Here is a 16,177-nt window from a genome sequence, read left to right on the forward strand (position 1 = left end):
TTTCATTTTTGAAATCACAAAAGTGAGGAAACTCATCAAACCTATAATTTCTGGGATTTGCTTTGACATAGTGTTTACTGTAACATCCTCGTACCAAAATTTTATTTCCTGGTTATAATTTCCAACCCAGTCAGTCACATTATGATTAACTAACTTTTTTTTTTAATTTAAATCTGGAAATTGTACCTGGAGGTTTATAATTCATATATACATTTCTACAATAATTTAAGATCATTAAACATCTGAAGAGTATGAGTAAAGTAAGGAAACAAATGTATATGTTACTGATTCAGAATAATAGTAAAATACAATATGCATTGATCTGCTTTCAAGACTTGACATACTGTAGTCAATTTACCAAAAAAGTACACACACAGACTCTCACTCTCTTTCTCCCCATTGCAGTGTTTTTCTACTATGATCTGCTTCATAATTGTTAAGCAACTTGTAAATTTTATGGTAGTTTACACAAAAAGAACACTGCACAACTATTGAGGTATCACATAACATAATAACTATATTCTATATAACTGTAATCTCAGACCCAACTTTAGAACCAAAATGTACGTATCACTCCAGATACTGGGGGAATTTACCACAGTACACTGAGTCCATGATAACCATATTTCCATCACTACTTTCACTTAACAATTCCCTGTGTGCTTTTGATAGAGACTAGCAGTCTCTAAAACTGTTTTGCACAAATCCAAGGCATTCATCATCTGAGCTGTAAGTTAGAATAATGTCAAGAACTGGTAAGTGGCAGTGTAGCCTGTTTCCAACCTGAATGTGGTATAGGATGTGTACACATTATAGACAGAAGAATAATGCTTGGTACACTATTCCAGTTGTTCAGAAAGGGAAATAAAAATCTACTTCAGCTGTCTCTTCAGGCAAGAATACAAGAACGAAACTACACTAGTGCCCTCAGTGCTGTTACAAAGCATTTCATTATTATTTGTTAGAGACCACTTCCTGATGCAAAAGTGCAGGTGTGAATTACAGTCATTTTAAATCTTTTTATCTAAATGAGCAATTCATTCACAGAACCTACTTAACAAGGTCAGGAACTTTCTCTTTTGACTTCTTTATTACGCATAATGTACAAACAATCTTTCCTACATGTTTAATAGTACTGTAAATGACTACAAGGTGTTAATAGTACACATCATCGATGCTGTAGCAGCACACACTTGGTCTTCTCAATTAATGCTCAGTGCTGCTCTAAGCAGACATAGTAGCACAACAAAACTCAAAGCACTAAAACTGATGTAGAATGTTCCAGCTCAACTGCTAAATATTTGTTTGATGATATTTCACCAAAACTCTGAAAACAGCCTGGTGGCACTGTTTGAGAATTGATAAATATGAAGTGGAAATCAGAGGGTAATCAGTTCCTCTGAAGTTCATTAGCTGATGCATTTACTTTTTTTCTTAAATTTCCCATCTGATATGGATCTGAATATACATTGCATAGAGAACAAGTTATGCATCAATAATGATAAAAAAGAAGTAAATTTAATGTAGTAACCACAAAATCATTCATGTTAACTACACAAAGGGCAATCACTGAAAATATGTAAATAGTTTTTAGTCACACAAGACGAAGTTGGACAACGAAGCAGAATTCTTATTGTATGGGTGGTAAATGTTGTATGGGTGGTAAATCATTTATAATTCTTAGATCTAAAATTGTTGCAATCACATTTTTGGAAAACTGTATGCTTTATCCATATTCTCTATCACAGCTAGAAATGGCAAAACTGAGCAGTCTGTTATTTCATTACAACAGAAAAAAACAATTCTGTATTTCCTGTAGTATTGATAGTAAGTAATCATGAAAAGGTACAGTTGTTCCTGCTTCAGTAAAATTACACAAACCCAAGATAATCCTCAATTTCAAAACCATAAACACTTCAACAAAATATGGAATGAAGCAACACGCAGTGCCTATCATTTTCTTCCAGTCACGAGTATGTACTTCTTTGTCTAAAATCCCACACAACATATTTTATAAGGATACTAATTTAGCATTACATGCAATACAAGGAGACATACATGTCATATATATATAAGCAAAATTTTGCAAATAACTTACCCTTCGACCAAGAATTTGGTTAATGGCAGCACTTTCTTTCAGAGTACATTCAGCAACAACCTTTGCTCTCATCTCCTTCATGTACAGCATGAAAGCATTCAGGGGTTTTTTAATGTGTGGCTTCTTCTTATCTGTCAACAAATAATACAAAGAAAAAGCTCAGCAAGGGTATCGCGAACTGGGCATTGAGAAAAAGAACCCCATCTTTCCCATGTAAAGCTTAGGTCTTAACCTAAAATCAAAGATAATGTATTATAATGAAACATGTCATCTTTTCCCCTTAAACTAAAAGCATAGGTACGCTACAAGCATATATTCGTGAAATGTTTATGATGCCCATAGAGAGGAACTCTTACTGAATCATTACAAATGAACATTACCTTTTCACTTCCTCACTTTTTAACATCACAAATAAATCTTGACAGAAGGAAATTAGTTTTATAAACAGTTGCAAATTTCTAACTAAAGATAATTAACATGCAAGAGAAACGTACCCTGGTTGTTGCTTGTCTGTGCTGAATCCTGTGCTTTTGTGCCCTCTGTTGTCGAAGAGGTGGAGTTTTTCTGATCCAGTGCAGTTGACCTATAATGAAAATTGAGTTTTACAAAAATATTAAATAACAAACAGAATCATTACAGAAAAATAAATAAATTTACCACACAAAATTACCCTTTTTTGCTTGTTCTTGACTTTTTACTAGGGGATCTAGGTAAACTGGCAATGGGTGATGAAGGAGGAACTTCAGGTGTGTTACAGAGAGTGGTTTGTGTTTCTACTGGGGGTGTGCTTGTTACTACATTTGGAGAAGCAGGTGGGCATATCTTTGAAATATCCTGCCAATTAGGGGGCATTTGCCAGAACTGAGAACGAACATCTGCAAAAGACAGGAAGTTACTAAGAAGCATATTCGAAGTTGCATTGCTTGGTTCTGTCATAGGTGAAACTGGCATCTCATAATTTGGGGCTGTAAAATAATTCGGGGCATGATAACTAAGTGGAATTGGAAGTGTAGGAAGAGATGGAGCTGCACTTGCAATGAGCCTGCTCATGTACAAAGCGGAGAGAAATTTGTTGTCACTAGCAGCTAGGTCATGAATCACGGAATATAAATTAGAAGGGTCTGAAAATGTTTTAGGAACAAACTGTTTGTCATCTGTTGATACATTAGAGACATCACTGTCTTTCTCACTTTTATTGGGCTCGTCACTATGGTGTCCTTTGTCAGCATTCCCAGTTGCTTCTGTGCTAATAATATCTTTATTCTGCGTGTGTTTAAACAATAAACTATCGTATGAGTGTTTCTGGCTGTTGCTCCCATCGTTACCCACAGCAAAATTTCTAACCGCGTTAAGAGGAGGAAATTGTTTTTTGAAATTTGCCTCTCGCAATTGATCATCGTTTTCGATACCTTGCCTTTTTATTTCTTCGTCGTTAACGGAAAACAGTTGTTCAAAGCTTTTATTTTCACCTGTCTTGATGTTCGAATTAAAAGATTCCGCAAACCTGAGTTTGTCTACACTCTTGTCAATGACAGACGAAGGCGCAACAATTGCCACTGGTTTGGTCTTCTTTTTGACGAGATTGAGAGGCTCGCACCAAGAATCTGTATCCATCGTATGGATTTTACTTAGCTGCATGCTAAAATAACATTATTCTTAACAAATTTCTGTCGATGGTAGGCCTATTGTCGTTTCCGTTATCAGTTATGGAAAACGTCCATTTTTCATGAAGATGAAGGACGACACTTTCACTGCCGCAGATGTTAAAAACACTGAGCGCGCGTTGAAAGCAATTTTTGTTTCCACTGTCGTATATACCTATTACACTGTACACACATCATTGGTAGATTTAAAATGAGGGGTGTGACAAAAGCTTGTTTATTTATAAATCATCATTCTGATTACTGTGTCGTTGCACCATATGCACAACGCGGTTTAAAATTTGCGACTAACGCATTTAACATAGCACGAACAACGAAACCACAGCGTCGCGACGCCTTCCCGATTACAATTAATGCTATCATCTCGATTTATCGATAATAAACTTGAATCGACGGTCTGTTGTTACTTCACAAGAGGCCTGTAAACGTATGAAATTATCAGTATTATGCATAGCAGTTCTCGTTTCCATTCGTAACAAATACGCCTTGAATGCAATGAACGGTGTACGATCCGGAGTGTCACAATCCAGTAAATACGGCATCGTAGTCGACTGGCGTTAAATCGACTACATTAACAATCGGATGAGAACATTAGTGTCTGGTCAATAACTGCTACGCGTATTTTTATTTCCTTTAATGTACATTATCGAGAACTACATCGAGAACGACACACACTACCAATAACAGGCAACAAAAATAATTTCACGAATAAACCATACGTTTATTGGCTGAAGGAGCAGCAATTCAGCGGCACGAAACAAGTTTAATTAACGAAGGGAAAAAATCAGCGCTGTGTTATCGATTAAGCCGTGTGCGCCGGCGCACAAAGGGCGTCAGCTGCTTAATGCTTCCATCTGCCGCACACTTCATCAACTGCGTGCGTTAGTATCATGAGCTGGAAGTAGATGTCTCTGCCGGTACCAATTTGCCAAGTTCTTATTGAACATCTGAAATACAATCACGTACGTGATTATGAATATTTAACGCACGAAAACTCTGGTAATTTTCTAAATAAACCACACTCAGACAACTCAAGCGTAATTCGCCGGCACCATCATCCCTTCAGTGATTGAACATTAAACTTGCTGGAAGGGATTGTTCATTCATTCATTCCAATGTGTGTAACTGACGATTTGCTAGTGCGAATAAGCGTACGATACCATAAAAAAACCATTGTAAACATGTGAAGTTGTACGCTCTGCACCAAACAGAAACAAATAGTTCATCAATTTAAAAACCTGGATGCTTCCGCCGGCCAACGCAGATCTGTACAAAACTTCTGTGCGTATTTGAAAGGAAGATGTGTCGTACCCGGCTTACAAATTTATCGAGTTGTTTGGAATTGAGTCTTGACTCGACTCTTACAATTTAAGACCTTGGCCGTAAGCAATGGTGTGGGGCAGTCAACGATAAACATAGTTATTGCATTTTTTTTCCTTTATTGAAAAAAATGCAATAACTACGTTTATGGTTAGCGGTGAGCTTAATTTCTATCAATTGATAGATCCGCGACAAACCGAGTGATATAAACTCTATCTCCTTAATTTCAGATCTTGCTAACGGGAACTTTTATCATTGGGTGTGCATGTAAACTGTGGTATGAGTTAAAAAAATCAGCAGTAGTAAAGCGTTCGGTCTTCGTGCCAGCAGAAACCTTCACGAGGACGATTTGTACGAATAGGAGGATAACCTGGATAACTCCACTACGATAAAGATCCTGAACGCAAATGCGCTTCAAATTATTTTGTTAATCAGGTAAATGCGAATATTTATTTGAGCGAGTGAACAATGTAGCTTACCTTACCATTGTTGACATGAATTAACGCGAGAGGGTGTTGGCAGAAAGGTTAACGGTCATCCGTTTACGGTGTTTGCTAAAACTGATTTTATATTATGCTGAATCACAGATTAATTTTTGAGGTTGTTTTACTTTATTATGGCAAAAATTGTTAATGCACATCTTAGAACCTTTTAAGGTTGTATTTTCGAGGGGGTTTGCAGTGCTTTTTCGTTAATTCGGCCACGAAGTAAACAGTGGCAAGGCAATGCTAACCCATTGAGTTTGCAAGTAAACAATGTTAAGTACCCACTGACGCACACTGGACTCGGATTCGGGAGGACGACGGTTCAATCCCGCGTCCGGCCATCCTGATTTAGGTTTTCCGTGATTTCCCTAAATCGCTCCAGGCTAATGCTGGGATGGTTCCTTTGAAAGGGCACGGCCGACTTCCTTTCCCATCCTTTCCTAATCCAATGAGACCGATGACTTCGCTGTTTGGTCTCTTCCCCCAAAACAACAATACCAACTATACCCACTGACGACTTTTGGCGAACAAAATTTTGAGGAGAATTAACCGTTTTAAAAATATCTCGTTACCGTAGATACATTTGAAAACAACGACTTATCTCAATTTAAAAAAAAAATCACATTGCCTCTTATACAGGATGTACATAAAGTCCGGTAACACTTTCAATTATTTATTGCACAAGAACCAAACATTGTACATATATCATACATATGTCATTTTGATGAGTAACCGTGAAACATTTTTTTCATGTTTACCGCCACAGCGTACTTTGGTAATATGCTGATACTCAGCGCTAATCACAACACGGCGAGGTCAGGTGCGGAGCGAGCTTTCTGTGTGTTGGAGTTCGACAAAAACATGTGTGTTACAGCTGTTCAACGGATGTTTAGAACAAAGTATAGTAAGAAGCCACCAACAAGGAAGGCCATTTACCACTGGCACAACAAATTCGTTACGGCGGGTTGCTTGTGCCAGGCAAAAGATGCGGACGTCCCAGTGTAAGTGAAGTGAACGTGGAGCGCAAACGAGAGGCATTCTTTTAAGGAGTCCAAATAAATCGGTGCGCCATGCATACCGTGAACTCGAAATGGGTCCAATGACAGTGTGGAAAGTCCTGCAACAGAAGCTGTGTATGAAACCATTCAAATTGGAGCTAGTGCACAAGCTCAGTGACGACGACAAAGGCAAGCGTTTTGAGTTTTGTTCGCAGTTGCAACAATTGAATGAGGATGGGGATGGCATTGTTGATCGCTTAGTTTTTAGTGATGAAGCCACTTTTCACACTATAGGGCTCTCCGTTCATCTTTCAGCAGGATGGGGCTCAACTCCATTTTCATCGTGAAGTTCGTGGATACCTGCACACGGAGCTGCCGCATTGGTGGATCGGCCGTGCTACAGAAGGGGACAGCTGTTTCATGAAGTGTGCTCTCCGATCACCAGATCTCACTCCGTGACACTTTTTTCTGTGGGGACACATTTTAAGATCTGGTGTATGTACCGCCTCCACCACGTGATGAAGCAGAGGTCCGGGAAGCTACTGCCACAGTTGACGATGCCATGCTGGGACGGGTAAGGAAAGAATTCGACGTCTGCCAGGACACTCTTGGTTCGCCTACAGAATGTTTGTAAAAAACACCTTTTCAGAGTTTATCTTCAAAATGCAATATGTATGAGATCTGTACAATGTTTATATGTTTAGTTCTTGTGCAATAAATAATTGAAAGTGATCCCGGACTTTATGTACACCCCGTATTTTACTAAATCTTTACGCGGTAATTTCTCAAAACTATTTGTCTCTTACTAATGTTTATAGGTAAGTCGTTCAGCTGACTCGACTCTCCTAAGTTGCAGAAAATATTTACATATTTCGAATGTAACCGGGGAATTGTGGAGTAGGGGAAAAACCACTTTCCTTTGTTTATTTTACGACCTTCCTCATCCTGTTGAGCAGAGGCCCACAATGAACCGTACCGCTGCCGCTCATTTGCACTGAAATAAGCACTCGAAAAATGATCTTAACACACAAATGCACAACGACTTGAAAAAGTTGCACGGAACAAACTGAAAATTGCAACACAAAGTGGGAATTTCCTACTTCTTCAGTGTAACAAGAACGCAATAATGTTGAAGTTGTGTGTGATGTCCTTAAGTTAGTTAGGTTTAAGTAGTTCTAAGTTCTAGGGGACTGATGACCACAGATGTCCCATAGTGCTCAGAGCCATTTGAACCATTTTTTTGTTGAAGTTGTCCCTTTTTTTGATCTTACAATAAAACGACAGAATATTTTAGTTTTTTTGCAAAGAATAATGTTTGCTCATGAAAAATGTACTAGTGATACATAAAATGAATTCTTGAGTAGCAGTATACTTAATTTCTAAACGTAAAGGGGCGGCAAGTTACCGAAATAAACTTGGAGGAATTATACTTCCGGGAAATCACTACAGATACGTATTCATTCGTAAATTTGTCAACAAGGTGCAATTTTTTGTTACTGCATGAATTAAACCGAAGATCTGCATCTCAAGGCAATGGTGGTACGAGGCGTTATACAAATACAGAGTATTAATATGATAAATGTGGACTGTAAGCAGTATGGTAATCCCTGAGACGAAGACAAAATTAAACACTGTATCACAAGAATGAAATAAACTGAAATTTTTGAGAACCCGTCAAGCACTTGCGAATTCGATCATATTCTGAGGTGACAAAAGTCTTGGAATAGCGATAAGCATACATACAGATGGTGGTAGTATTCGTGTACACAAGGTATAAAAAAGGCAGTGCATGGGAGAAACTCTCGTTTGTACTCAGGTGATTCATGTGAAAAGGTTTCCGACGTGATGATGGCCTCAAGGCTTTGAATGGTAGTTGGAGCTAGATGCATGGGATACTCCACTTCTAAAATCGGTAGGGAATCCAATATTCCGAGATCAACGGTGTCATCAAGAGTGTGCCGAGAATAGCACGGACAACGCAGTGGTCGGCGATCTTCACTAGGAGCAGTGCCAGAGTTGTCAGTGCTAACAGACAAGCAACACTGGGTGAAATAATCGCAGAAATCAATGTGAGACGTACGACGAACGTATCCGGTAGAATAGTGCGGCGAAATTTGGCTTTAATGGTCTATGCCAGCATACGACCGACGCCGAGTGCTCGACATCGCCTGCAGCGCCTCACCTGTTCTCGTGACTATGTCGGTTGGACCCTAGACGACTAGAAAAAAGTTTTCAGTAGGTAAAGGCTGAGGATAGCATTCGAGAGTGATGCAGACCCCCGATGCTAGTGAACACGGCACTGTGCAAGCTGGTGGTGCCTCCTTAATGGTGGGGGCTGTGTTTACGTGGAATGCTTAGTCAGCTGAACCGGTCACTGACTAAATAGTTATGTTCGGCCACTCGGACATTATCTGCAACCATTCATGAACTTCGTGTTCTCAAACAACGATGGATTTTTTATGGATGACAATGCGCATCACTGGACCACTATTGTTCGGGAATGGTTTGAAGAATATTCTTAACAATTCGAGCGAATGATTTGGCCACCCAGATCATCCGACATGAATCCTATCGAACATTTACGTAACCTAGTCGAGAGGTCAGTTGGTGCACAACATCCTGCTAGAGCAACACTTTCGCAATTTTGGACAGCTATAGGGGCAGCATGGCTCAATATTTCTTCAGGAGACTTCCAACGACTTGTTGAGTCTATGTCACGTCGAGTTGCTGCACTATGCCGGGCAAAAGGAAGTCCGAAACGATATCCTACGACTTCTGTCACCTCTGTGTATAATGTAGACACTTGGCCAGTGTGTTCAGAATGAGATGGTTTTAGTTATCCTTTGCTCTGCCTATCGGTTTTCGTGCAGATGTTAAAGAGTGTACATCAAGTTGTGGGACGAAGGAAAGCCAGCACTTTTGCGGACCTGTTTCTGTGTAGCAGTGACACGAAGTGAAGTAGTGTATGATAACGTCCCATAAGCAGCTAGTTTAGAGGGTCACTTCAGCCTCGTCTAGGGTTTCCTGTCGGGCCGCCGTCCTCCATCGCTCGAAGATGAAGCTGCTGCGGTACGGGAGACTAGTGGAGGAAGACCGCTGGGTTGAACAACAGCCAAGAAAGGGTCCTTGGGACTGTCTACAACTGTATTTCGCAGCCCTGTACACAGCCACATAAAACTAAGGAAGTTTTAGCCTGTGTGGCTACCATAATGCACTCAAGGACACCGGAGCTCGGAATTTTCGAACCTCATTATTGAGAGATACGCTGCTGGGATCGTTACAGCCCATATTAAATCCAACTGATTTCAGAATGCTTGAGAGGCTCTCCATAACCCTTGCTTTGCCCCTTGTGATTTAACAGATTACCAGGCTAACCTCAAATGGCTGTTTCGTCTGGATAAATGACTCCTGTGTGTGTGTGTGTGTGTGTGTGTGTGTGTGTGTGTGTATGCGTGTGCGTGCAGGAGACGAGAGAGAGAGAGAGAGAGAGACTGCGTAAACCCGGCGGGAGAGCGTGAAGAAACGCCTCTGGAGGCTGACGGGGGTCCACTGATTCAAGCCGATTTTTTAAAATGATAAAGTACTTGGGATTGGCAATTGTACAAAGAAATTTTCCTTGAGACATTCGTAGTAGATATTTGTTCCGCATACTGGGTTCATTCACTGGAGACCTCCTTTCACGAGCGCTGCAGTCAGAAGCGATTTATCCACGTAGCACTTGGTGCGCGGACCCCGTGCTATCAGGAGACCTGCAGACGCCCTGTCAATTCTTCAGGGAAAAATTAATTAGTTTTCAATTCAATATAATAATACTGTTAACGATTATATGCGGCTGATTATGCAGCATTTCTGAAGCACTGGAAATAATAAATGAGTGACATAAAATGTGCATATTTTCGAACGTTTGAAGAATACATTCAGCGTAATTCTATTATATTAAAACAGAATTTACAAATTGGCACAAGAGTTTTATTATACGTTACCTTCCGCTATTAACTGCTGTGTATTATTAACGATCTTGGGTCACAATATTACCGACAGAAATTATTTGCTTTGCCAAGTCAACAATGAAAATCGATGCTGTTGCACCCTCGCACTAAACGACGTAGGCCACTGTACTGAACAACCGGACAGCCAGGAGACTCCCAAGTCTGACAGCTATTCGTCTGAAATGACGTTGGTGGAAATCTTGCTCACTTAGCGGTATTTTCTGAACTTGTTAAATGCACTATACGTTACATTTTACTTTTTGACGTGAGTCGTAGTAATTTATGACGAATTCCCAGACAACGCCTGCAGTGGCGGTTAACTGTCGCTGCTGCTTGTCCCTATTTCGAGCGATGGTAAAATTCTGGAACAGTAGTTACGCTGCCCTGAGTACTCGGTGAACACACGTGGTCACTCGGAGTATCAGTAAGTACGCAGCCTAAGTACGTAGATGTCCAAAAAATTTATGAAACCAGCTGTCCTATCCTCAAAAAGCATATTTATGTAATTTATGTACATCTATATTCCGAGTTATTGACTTTCGTTATATAACCGTGACAATTCATTTACCATCGTGGAATGATACTTGGATGATTAAAATATTAAATGATGGCCTGGTAGTTTTAATGTCTTGACCAATGTAGATTATATTGCTCAGACAATCGATCAAAAACCAAGGCGCGAAGCCTTCATTAGTGCTTAAATTAGGGAAATAAAATTTTATAACACTTTGTCTTTAAATGTTATATAGAGGGTGTAAAAAAAATTCGCATAAAAAATTTAAGTGTGCTTAGAGCAGATAAAAATAAGTAATTTTTATGTGAGAAAATGTCACAGGTGCCCCGTTTCTCTGCTAGAGGCCCACGAAACTTTTGACGCTGGTGTTGTTCAGAGATAGTATTAATCATATGGCAGTTTCAACACTTGTCTCAGAGATGTTGGTGGCCCCTCCCATGGATTTTTCTGTGTGTGTGTGGGGGGGGGACACGAAGTGTTTGGTGTACAATAATAGACATCGATAGGCACTCCAGAAGCACTGACTGCCTGTTAGTCAAACTCCTGCCATTATTGTTATGAGCTTTTAGACTATCACGTGTAACTCCCCCCCCCCCCCCCTCCCTCGACTGTTTAAAGAACACAGCACCTGTGTATAAAATAGCTTCTCATATCTGATTCCTTTCCAAATCAGTTAATGTATTAAACATTACACATTAAGCACGTAAAGCCTTTACGGGTGAAGCTACAGAACCGCAGCTGATAGTGTAATAGAAAGAAGATTATACTCTTAATGACTGGATTACGACAGTTTTTTAAATTTGCTCAACAATCATATGAAGTCGGTACTGAAAATCAAATTGTCGTTACTGCAACTGGGATTGGGTGAATGCTTTAGCCGTTTAATAATGTACACTCATGCTCATAAATTAAGGATAATTGCAGAATGTGGTGCCACACAACTGGCGCTAATAGCATAGGCACACAACACAGATCTGTAAGTCCACGGTATTGGTGTTAAATTGAGAAAACCTTCCCGAAACACATGTGCTACAAAACGCCACCGTTTCCTGCGCATGTACCCCGACATCAATATGGGATATGATCACCATGCACACGTACACAGGCCGCACAACGGGTTAGCATACTCTGGATCAGGTGGTCGAGCAGCTGCTGGGGTATCGCCTCCCATTCTTGCACCAATGCCTGTCGGAGCTCCTGAAGTGTCGTAGTGGTTTCAAGACGTACACAGCAATACGTCGACCGAGAGTATCCCAGACGTGCTCGATGGGGTTTAGGTCTGGGGAAGAGGCAGGCCACTACATTCGCCTGATATCTTCTGTTTCATCCATCAGGAGGAAGGTGGGACCCACTGCACCCCTGAAAAGGTGGACATACTGGTGCAAAATGACGTCCCGATACACCTGTGTTAAAGTTCCTCTGTCAAAGACATGCAGGGGTGTACGTGCACCAATCATAATCCCACCCCACTCCATCAAACCACGACCTCCATACAGGAGGACATTAAGAGGTTGGTATCTGGTTCCCGGTTCACGCCAGATGAAAACCCGGCTTGAATCACTGTTCAGACTATACCTAGACTCGTCCGTGAACATAACCTGGGATCACTGTTCCAATGACCATGTACTGTGTTATTTACGGGCTCTCCTGTGACCAGGTCTGTGGGCGAATAAACCATGTCTGTTCAGTCGTCCATAGACTGTGTCTGGAGACAACTGTTACAGTGGCTGCGGTAAGGTCCCGAGCAAGGCTACCTGCAGTACACCGTGTCCGTCTGCGGGCACTGATAGTGAGATATCGGTCTTCTTGTGGTGTTGTACGCCGGCCGGTGTGGCCGGGCGGTTCTAGGCGCTTCAGTCTGGAACCGCGCGACCGCTACGGTCGCAGGTTCGAATCCTGCCTCGGGAATGGATGTGTGTGATGTCCTTAGTTTAGTTAGGTTTAAGTAGTTCTAAGTTCTAGGGGACTGATGACCTCAGATGTTAAGTCCCAAAGTGCCCAGAGCCATTTGAACCATTTTTTTTTGTGTTGTACACTGTGGACGTCCCGTACTGTAGCGCTTGGTCACGTTTCCTGTCTGCTGGAATCGTTGCCATAATCTTGAGATCACACTTTGTGGCACACGGAGGGCCCGTGCTACGACCTGCTGTGTTTGACCAGCCTCCAGTCGCCCTAGTACTCTACAGCTCATAACGTCATCAATATGTGTTCTTTGAGCCATTTTCAACACACAGTCACCATTAGCACGTCTGAAAACGTCTGCACACTTAACTCGCTGCACCGTACTCTGACATGCACCAACACACATCTGCGCATGTGGACTGCTGCCAGCGCCACCGTGCGACGACCGCAGGTCAAATGCAACGCATGGCCATACCCCGAGGTGATTTAAACCCGCAAACTGCCCACCAGAGCGTTGTTTCACCATGTATCAGCATTATCCTTAACTTACGAGCACGAGTGTAGATCAGCACGCAAGTGCCAGTTGCGCATTTAATGTAAACGGAGGGCATTTTCAGCAACATCTCAAATGATATCCATCACACGGCACAGCACACACTTGCTGTACCTCCTCCGGTTTCTGGCGCTGAGGCTGAGGCGGCGGGCAGCGGCCGGCCGCAGACGCAGCCAGATCGCGCCCGTATCGATCCCGGCCTGGACCCGTCCCGTCGCGTCTCGTCTGCTCCGGCCCATGCCGCGCTTCCGAACCCCGCGCCACGCACTCCGCCACCGACCGCGGTTCTTCCGCCGTCACTTTCCACATTTTCTTCTCGGGTTTCCCCGGACACGGCTTCACCTCTCTACACTCATTCGCCTAACTTCCCTCTCCGTGCTGCCTTACTTCCTTCGAAAGACAGACGAGGATAAATCTCCGCGGAACACGCTGAAGAAGTTCAGCGATGTCAGCACAGTCTGGGAAGTAAAGGGCTAGTTCGCTATTTCGTGCGTCCAAAGCGTTTCCAACGAAAACTGTGCAACCCAATTTTGCGAGAATCCTAGTGATAACGCAAAACATCGACATCAACATATACACTTTGGGTACACCTGTTATCTTTCAAAAATTGACTATAACATGGGAAAATTGTGATTTAAACTCTGGAATTACTTCGTGTTGGATATAGCTCTCCCCAAACGGAAAAGACATTTGATGAAAATGTGATATCCGGCGAGTTAATCGTGTACTTTTCAGAGCGATGCTGAAATAAAACTAGAATTAGGTTCCACAGACTTGGACAAGTTACAAGAAACCCAGGATTAATAAATTAGAAATGAAAGCGGCATTAACTCAGCTTATTGGTTCCGAAGTAAACGAGCAGGAATTTCAGTTTCATGTGTCAACTTACAGTCATAGTGCACTTTTGAAACTTAGTAGGTATATTGGTTTATTACGATGACTCCGATACGAAATAGACAAATAAATCAAATTTACGTGCGCTTCATTATTATACCCAATACGTCGCTACTATTTCGATCAACAACTCGCCAGCTAACCTGCATATATCGACAGCAACAGGCACAAGAAACCAATTTTCATTGCGCGCTCAGACACACATCACAGTGCAGCAAGGTTAAAGATCAACTGTTTACACGCATTTAGTATGCAGGTACAGACGAGGCAGGAGAGATTTGTTTCAATTGGAAATCAAATTATAACTGAAATTTTGATGAAGTATCGGTCTTTGAAAGACAGCAAAGCTATTATCAAATCTTTCTTCAAAGGCTCGAATCACGAATTCCTTGTGTCGGCGATCGTTTAGTGCGGGCAAGTCGTCTTCCTTTCGCCATAGTTGACGAAACGCGTCATTTTTATCTCCTCCCGTAATAGGGAGTATGTTTTTAATGACGCCAATCTATCACTGTGGGCAACAAGTAGAACTGTCACGTCGTTTGTCCCCTGATGGTCTTTTCTGGGCTGAAATGTTATCTCAGTATTTCTCAGTCTCAGTTACCTCATATGTCATCCCTGTGACAAATTCATGGTTTCCCACACCATCGGTTAAGGTTCGTATTAATAGTCCAAGCTGTTGGAGAGCTCGATCCCTGATTGGTTACACCGATTTTGTTGGCACTTTATCCGAATTTCAGTTCTGGTGAAATATCATGCCAGACTGTGTCAAATGTCAGTTCTCACCTTCGGCTCTCAAAATGCCCTATGAATGAAATCAAGTGTCGGAGGGTTGGGATAGGTCCACACCTAGCCCAAAATATGGGTTTCCAGTTGGCGACTGCTGCAGGAGACAAAGGGAAAGTGCCTCGAAGTGAAACATCAAAGGCAATGGTATCGTGTAGAGCTTTGAGAAGTACGTAGGCTGTCAAATACACTGCTGCCGATTAAAATTGCAATGAAGGTGGCATGGAATAAACGGCGAACTGCCATTAAGTGTACTGCAAGCTTGGATGTGGAAATTATTAGCAGCACACAAGGCACCTAACAGTAACGCTATCTACATTCTGTATACAGGGAAAAATTTTGCAGCCGGTTTGTTACTCAGTAGTCGCACTGAATGTTGGCTGTTTGTCGGGGGGTCCTGTTACGCCTCGTGTAATAAGCGTAACGTCTACCAGGTGTCCGAATTCGACGCGGCAAAGCCCTGGAGTATCCACACTCTGGTTAGCCGTTCCACGGTATTGTTGTCCTCACGGCAGTCCTGTGAATATGGAACAGGTGGTTCCAGGAGGACCATCCCCCAACTCCATGCGTGATCTAAACGACCCCACGTAACCAACGCCCGAGAGGACAGACGTGCAGGGTCGCACAGTCACATCACGTACCTCAGATTAGGAAATTGTTCCCGGAGCTCGAGATACGGACGGGTGTTGCATTGTTGCCGGTTCCACGCGACAGTTGCGCTAAATGCATACACTCGCTCTGCGCTTGAAGAAACCGTGTACACCGCAAATTATGTATCTCGTTTGTTTGTGAAGAATTTGTCGCTTACTACTACCATCAGCCGCAACAAATGGAATAAAAATTCACTAAATAACTCGTTACGATGACGTTTAATGCTCGCACTGGTTGCGACATTCACAACATAACACTGGAAACACTACTGAATGCTCTTTGACTGCCGGAGAATGCGTGACGTAGATGTCCAAAACAAGCCTACACTC

The 16,177-nt window shown here is 42.0% G+C and overlaps 1 protein-coding gene across 1 annotated transcript in view; it reads right to left on the reverse strand.

The window, feature by feature from the left end:
* Window positions 1-16,177, reverse strand: part of LOC124775331 — a 159,050-nt gene that overhangs the window by 14,996 nt on the left and 127,877 nt on the right. The window contains exons 8-9 of the mRNA XM_047250163.1: window positions 2,593-2,681; window positions 2,099-2,229 (exon numbers count right to left, since the gene is read on the reverse strand). Of these exons, the coding sequence (XP_047106119.1) occupies window positions 2,099-2,229; window positions 2,593-2,681 (220 nt within the window). The remainder of the gene's footprint in view (window positions 1-2,098; window positions 2,230-2,592; window positions 2,682-16,177) is intronic.

The sequence above is a fragment of the Schistocerca piceifrons genome, chromosome 2 (assembly GCF_021461385.2).
Source record: "Schistocerca piceifrons isolate TAMUIC-IGC-003096 chromosome 2, iqSchPice1.1, whole genome shotgun sequence".
Lineage (NCBI taxonomy): Eukaryota > Metazoa > Arthropoda > Insecta > Orthoptera > Acrididae > Schistocerca > Schistocerca piceifrons.